The 6,970-nt window shown below is 50.0% G+C and overlaps 1 protein-coding gene across 1 annotated transcript; it reads left to right on the top strand.

The window, feature by feature from the left end:
* The first annotated feature begins 3,816 nt into the window (after window positions 1–3,816).
* LOC119308964 lies at window positions 3,817–6,005 on the top strand. The gene is made up of 6 exons (XM_037585100.1): window positions 3,817–4,126; window positions 4,292–4,663; window positions 4,740–4,805; window positions 4,890–4,979; window positions 5,075–5,451; window positions 5,863–6,005. The coding sequence occupies exons 2-6, from the start codon at window positions 4,551–4,553 to the stop codon at window positions 6,003–6,005; spliced, it is 789 nt and encodes a 262-aa protein (XP_037440997.1). The 5' UTR covers window positions 3,817–4,126; window positions 4,292–4,550.
* The last annotated feature ends 965 nt before the right edge of the window (window positions 6,006–6,970 follow it).

Consider the following 6,970-nt stretch of genomic DNA (forward strand, 5'->3'; position numbering starts at 1 on the left):
GTATTCAACTCATATCTTGGGCGAATATGAGGAGGCCCGGACGAGCCCGAGAGTGTACCACAAACTCGACCAAATTGCTCCCTCCCACCTCCTTTGATCTTGTTGGACCCAACATTCCCCCCCCTCTCTCTCTCTCTCTCCCCTTCCTCATCTGCTCCGACCCTGGCCTAGCTCCTTCTCCATTCCGACCCCTTAGCGTAGCCGGCGCCACCACAAAAGTTCTCCCCGCTGTCTCGCCAAGGCGGCACGTCTGGCTATTCTCGGACTGTGCCTTGCCTTGTATTTGACAAATTGTTCGAGAAGTCTTTTTGTGATTCTTTTCTAGGAAAAAACGATGGATTCGGATGGTTCATCAGATGAGGAGTATGAAAACACGAAGCTTGGTGAATTATTGTAAAAACAAGTTCTTCGATTCGTCGAAGACAAGCAAAGATGATGATGATGATCATGAACATCCAGGGGGAAATAGACACGGAGGTGGAGCACATTCTGAACTTCAAAGTTTCGATCAAAGGGATAAGAGTTTTGAAACGGGATAGGGTCGCTGGAGCACAATTGCTCTAGAAGTACCACTTCCAATCCGGACCAACATTCCCTGATACATGGTTTCGTCAACGCTTCTGGATGCGCAAGCCCTTGTTCTTACCCGTGGTGGAGGGAGTGCAAGCACATGATCTATGCTTCAGGCTAACCAGAGATTATTGTGGACATCTCTCGTTATGACCTCCGTGTTACATATGATGTTTGATTAACCCCAAAGTTCATCACAAGGTAAGAAGTGACTACGACACTCTCATGGTCTAAGGAACTAAATCACACATTAACGCTCCGTGTTATAGCAATTAACTTCTGGCTATTGCATCTCAAAGTATAGTAAACAAGTTTGGATCGATTCAATATGATCGTTCTTCCAATGTCATATTCTCAATGTTAGGACTATCGTTACACTTAATGGTATTCTAAGATCCGAGAACCGTGATCATCAACAACAATTGAGCTAGTCTTAAGGTGGGCCTAGGAATCATATTTTACCGTTTATCATTCCACGCGTGCATATGAGTTTTTCAGTGAATCACATATTCTAGGACCATAGGAGTTATATCATAGAATATAAACTCTTAACTTTAAACACATAAATATAATAATACAGTATTATTGCCTTTCGGGCATATTTCAATAACAATAAAAAATTGTAGATAAGATTGAGACATAATACGCCACCGCCGGAGGCCCTAACCGACAATATCACCGACTGTGCGACCATCGGACGCCGCCCTGGTACGTGCAACTCCTAGGCCATACACCTTGTGCTCTATGTGTTCGATGAAATGTCCGAGCAGTTTTTCCTTTTCTTTTGGTCATTTATTGGTCATCGATGGATTCGTAGTTGGATGATGAGTATTGAAATAGACACCTTAACAAATTCATACACAAAGAGTTCATTGATTCGTCAGATTCGACGATAAAGATGTTGAAATTCATGGCCTCTCCTTGCAACTCCCGCAACTCATGCAAAAACTCCACCTTCTCAACATCACTTTGCAGCCCGTACACACCCGTCAACCGCCACATGGCCTCTCCTTGCTTGAAGAGTGCAGTTAGTGTGTTTGCAGTGACATGCCTATTAGAGGCCGAAACTACCAGCCTATCGCACGCAAGTAGAATACCGCCACGCGTGCCGACGGTTGGCACATAGAAAAAGTCTTCAAATCTATTACCCAGGCCTTGCTTTACAATTTCGCTCGACATGATCTCCATCTTAGTCTCTTGAAGGCACACAATGCTTGCCCGAGCCGCCTCCACTACCTGATAAACCGAGCTACGCCGTGCCGTGGAGTTCAGTCGGCGCACGTTCCACACTAATATTTTCGTGGGTTGTGCAGCCACAGCAATGACCCACCACGACTACCATGGTGCACTCAGGCACTACGAACCAACTACCACCACATCCTCATCTGAGGCGAGTCCCAGCCGATCAAGGCCAAAATTGCCTTAACGTGGCTCTCCACCAGTGGCTTTCAAACAAGTCGATGTAGGCTTGAAGAGCCTCATCGGTGATCACACCCCCCTCGTGCGCGAGGCACAGTTTCCTGATTAGCACCGACTGCTGCTTGGATGCCTTTGATCCACGTCCTCCCTTGGCAAGTCTGACACTCCGACGCGGAGAGGTAACCGCTACACGCTTCTGCCTTGGCTTCCGTTGTTTCTGAGGAGGGTCTGTGTTCATGGGCTGCGATAATAGTGGGGAGAGCGCTTGCATCAGCTCAGGCAGATCATGGCAACCTGCTCCCGGGGCGAAGTCTGAGTCGGAATAGCGATAGCTGTGGCCGCTCCCGCCACCGGCGTGTCAGCCTGATCAGAAAGGCTCACAGAAAACCAGCCCTCTCTACGTTCCAGTGTGCATGGGCACGTCCCATCCGCATGCACCGCGGGTCCACTTCTCTCTGATTCCCTGGCCCACGAACCCACCAACAAAAGACCGGACAATCTTTGCAACTTTGAAGCGGTTCCTTAGTAATTTTGACTGGTCAATTCCTTATGATTCTCATCGGGTTTGACACTCTTACTTATCGGAAAGATATACAATTTTCCTTGTACCAGTGGGTTATCAAAAGTCTAGTAGGTCCAATGCCTTCGGCATGCCCGAACAAACCAGATTGTGTCATGTGGACGGCGCCGACTCTTTTGGTGTCCTGAATGATTCAGAGCTCTTAAGTAACGAAATCGGGGGTTGAACTTGTGCGGAAGTCGGTGGCTCCGGTATGTGACCTCTTTGCCATTTGTTTGTGCGCTTCGACAAGCCCAAACATGCGCGGCACAAGCATGGGAAAGAGTAGAAATCCACCTTATCTTGAAAACCCGACTTTTCTTTTTGTAGTTTCCATTGCGTTTTTCCTTTGTCCTTTGGTTTTCTATACATGAACAACTTATTGATACTCGGGAAATGATTTCAAATTCACGATGAATATTTTCTGAAATAAATGAGGAATATTTTTCAATACAAGATGATCATCTTTTAGATACACAATGACCATTTTTAAAATAAGCAACATGCCTTTATAGACAAGTGATTAATATTTATTAGACACGCGATGGACATCTTTCAACACATGATGAACATATTTTATGGACATGATGAGCATTATCTTTCTATACATGACCAAAGTATCTAATACAGTACACAATTAATATTTGTAAAGCCGCAATTTTTTTTTTGTAAAGCCGCATTGAACTTTTGTCAAATTCACAGTGAACACACCCCTTAAAAATTGCAACGAACATTTTCTTTAATTCACAATGAACCTTTACATTTTCGAGTACATGTGAAGCTTTTTGTAGAAATATAAGTAAAATTGAAATATGTGCTGAATATAGATATTTTAGTGGAAATATATAAAGGGGGAAAACGGAAAAACCAAAACCGACGAGCAATAGGCTATCCAGGCGCTTGGAGGGGCCGGCCTATGAAGCAGCGGGCCTGTCGGCTTCGGCCAGTGCGACTGGACGGCCCGATCCATTCGGCGCCGATCAACCCAGGTTTCTAGGGTTCCGGAGCATCGCGGCCGCGGGGATTTCTTGGAGAGGCGGTTACCCCGACGAGACGATGTGGAAGGATGAAATGACGATCCTGCCCCTCATTGCTTTGTGCCGCGTCCGCCCGTATAACCTGTGCACAGAACGGAGAATCCACACACACACACACAAACACACACACCACGCTTCCCTCCTCCACCGATCCCCTCCCCCTCCACTGCACAGCTCCCTTTCCTCCCTCCTGCCAATGGACACCGCCGCCCTCCTCCCACGAGCATCCACTCCTCCGACCGCCTCCACCCCCTCCCTCGTCGCCGTCTCCGGACGCCACCGCCCTCCTACCGCGACCGCGACCACGACCATCCTCTCCCCCCTCCTCCGTTCGAGCGCAGCCACCGCCTCCGACGTCATCGGAGAACATCATGTTCGTCCCCTGCCTCCGCCGTACCACCACAGGCCACCCCTCGCTCGCCGCGCCCCCGTCCTCCTTGGTGGTGGGAAGGAACCCGCGGTCGCTAAGGATCGAGCTGGGGAAGAGCAAAGCGCCTGGATCCTCCTCCTCCTCCTCCTCCTGCAGGGGGGTGGAGAGCAGGTTCGATTTCGAGTCGCGTTTCAATTTCGACCCTGCTTGCTGCCTTACGCTCCTGACCGCAATGTGTTGCGCTTGATTACTGATTTCGTCCTAGCCTATTTTCTGCGGTCTGCTTTAATTTCGAGGATGATTGCTGTTGTTTGTGACCGCGCGCAACTTGTTCAGACTTCGCAGAGACGAGGAGGAGGAGGAACAGAAGGAGGAGATCTCTTACTGGGAGATGATGGTGCGCATGTACAAGGACTTCCGCCGGCGGGCGCCACTCCGACGTGCCGCGAGAGCCGCGCCAAGGAGACTCCCGGCCGCTCGAATATCTGCTCCGCACCACACCAGGTTGATTCCGTTTGTTCTCGGGGCATCAACCTGACGCATCTGGTCTGTTTGATGAAGCCACCGCGGCGGCAATGCGGCGGGCGACAAGTGCATGGTGGTCGCCCCGCCCAGGCGCGCACCATCGTCACGGACCCCCTCCTTCTCGAGGAGGAAGGAGAGTCAGAGAGGAGTCACCACTCGAAACAAACTCCAGCCACTAGCCTGGTAAGCGTTTCGATCTGTCAACCTGTCCAATCGTACCATCTTCCCCGAGTTACGAGTTCATCCGTTTCCTTCGCAGCATGACCGAGGAGATGCTGGACCTCGTTCTATCTCCACATCGCAAGCAGCTCGCCGTCCGCGAGAGGTAGGGCGGGAATTAGAAGCGCTCTCTCTTCTATCTGTTGTTTGCGAGGATAATCTTTTGACTGTGTCTGTGTGCTGTTTGCAGGGGCAAAGGGGGCGAGGCGTTCTCTGTCGAGTCCGGCGAGGACTACGACAGTTCGGGTTCAGACAAGTCGGATGAGTACGCCTTTCCGAGGTACGTGCGACGAATGGATCGTCTATCGAATCGTGAATTTCTGATGGATCCTTAGAGGGTGTGGTTATTTTAACCTGTAATTTCTTCTTGTTCAGTGCTGGGACAATCCTTATAGGTCAAATCGAAGTCAAGTTAAACCTCGAGCAGTATGAATGGCCCAATCTGGAGAAGAAGCAGGGCAAGGCCAATGAGGCGCCCCTCCCGGTGCTAGCCACGAGCCATGACAAGGTGTCCATGGCGGCGCTGCTCCCGGCTCTCGACACCGGCAAGGAGGCCAAGCACATGGCGGCGCCGCTCCCGGCTCTCGACACCAACCTCCGCAAGGAGGCGGCGCCGCCGGTGATGCTCAAGGCTGCTGCAGGCGAGACAGCGCGAAATCCGCTCGCCGTCGACATTGGCCCAGTCCCCCGCGGGGGTGGTGGCCTTGGTGGTGGTGGAGGTGGCCCTGGAGGGGGTGGGGCCGGCGGTGGAGGTGCGCCTGGTGGCGGAGGAGGTCCGGGAGGCGGCGGCGGCGGCGGGGGAGGTGGTCCGGGAGGCGGCGGCGGCGGCGGGGGAGGTGATCCGGCTGGAGGCGGCGGCGACAACATCGTTCGTGGGTTACGAGTGGTGCCACACCAGCTTCCGTCGCTTATGTGCAACCGTTGTTTCGACCAGCCAACAAGGTACTGCAATGGCTGTCGACGCGTTTACTGCCCCCTTTGCTTTTGCGCCTGCAACGCGGCGCAGTACTTGCTGCCGATCCCTTCCCTCGTCGGCGGCGCGTGTGTGCTTCCGGGGCCGGTCACTCTCATGGACGTGGAATTTCCTTACATTTTCATTGCCGGCGTCCGTCACGACCCTTGGATTTCATGGTATTTCGCCAGGGCCGGTCATGTTTTCCAAGTGGACAACTTGCAGCCGAGCATTCCTGTGGTCCGTTACAGCTTCAGACTACAAGGATACTGGATGGTCAATATGACTGATGCCGTGTATGAGCACGTGCCGCGCACTGCCATGTTTCCAGCTTACAACTTTCAGAATTTGTAGTCTGTTCTTCATGTTCCGTGCTGCCGAATTTAGAGCTACTTGTGCTCACTTATCTTCATCATTTGTAGTGTTATATATTGTGATGTAACTTCAGTAATGACAGGCGGGGGAAAACATTTACTCCAGTTATGCTATTATGAAGTTTCTTTCTTATGTCTAATTTATCTGGCTGTTATGTGGTGTACTTGGTGTTCTTATTACCTGACAATAATCCTGGAAACCAGTCCTTTTGGAAACTCTATAGTAGTACTACTTTGGTTGTGCATCCCGCGAAAGAAAGCTATCATTGGTTCTTCATTAGTAGAGTATTAATTATTCATGAGGGAACACCTATCTTTCATCATGTCATGGCGCGCTCAGCATTATTATTATTCATGCTGGAGCACTTGCCACTCTCCAGCATGAGAACTCGTATGGACGCATGAGCTTCATTCACAGGGCTTTGCTTTGCCAGACCAGGACTTGACAAAACTAGAGAGGGCGGAAGATTGCGTGGTCAGAAGTTTTGCCTGTGCTTCTTGGACTGATATAGCAAAACATTTGGAGCTATTTTTGTTTTCACCACATAATTATAAATGCGATAGTTCTACCTCCCTCTCATACACCATATGCACCCTTTTCTTGCTACCCACATCCTTGAAAAATACACCATTCATACGTTGAGCATCACTCTAATAGCACTCCACAAAGCCACAAACTAAGGGTTACATTTTTTCTCCCCCCAAACTCCCCTTCCATCACCCAGAGATGTATCTGGTGCACCGGGCAATTGGTGCTACCAGGGCACCTGTTCCTCATTGGACATTAGAAAATGCGTGAAAAAATCCAGAAAAAATTAGTGCATTGATACAACATGAATGCATGTTGTTACAAAAATTCAGACCAAAATTTGAACACATTGCTCGAGATACATAACACAAGTTGGGCTTCATTTTTGGCCCATTAGCACATTGATGCCAAATTTG

The sequence above is a fragment of the Triticum dicoccoides genome, chromosome 5B (assembly GCF_002162155.2).
Source record: "Triticum dicoccoides isolate Atlit2015 ecotype Zavitan chromosome 5B, WEW_v2.0, whole genome shotgun sequence".
In the NCBI taxonomy this organism is placed as follows: domain Eukaryota; kingdom Viridiplantae; phylum Streptophyta; class Magnoliopsida; order Poales; family Poaceae; genus Triticum; species Triticum dicoccoides.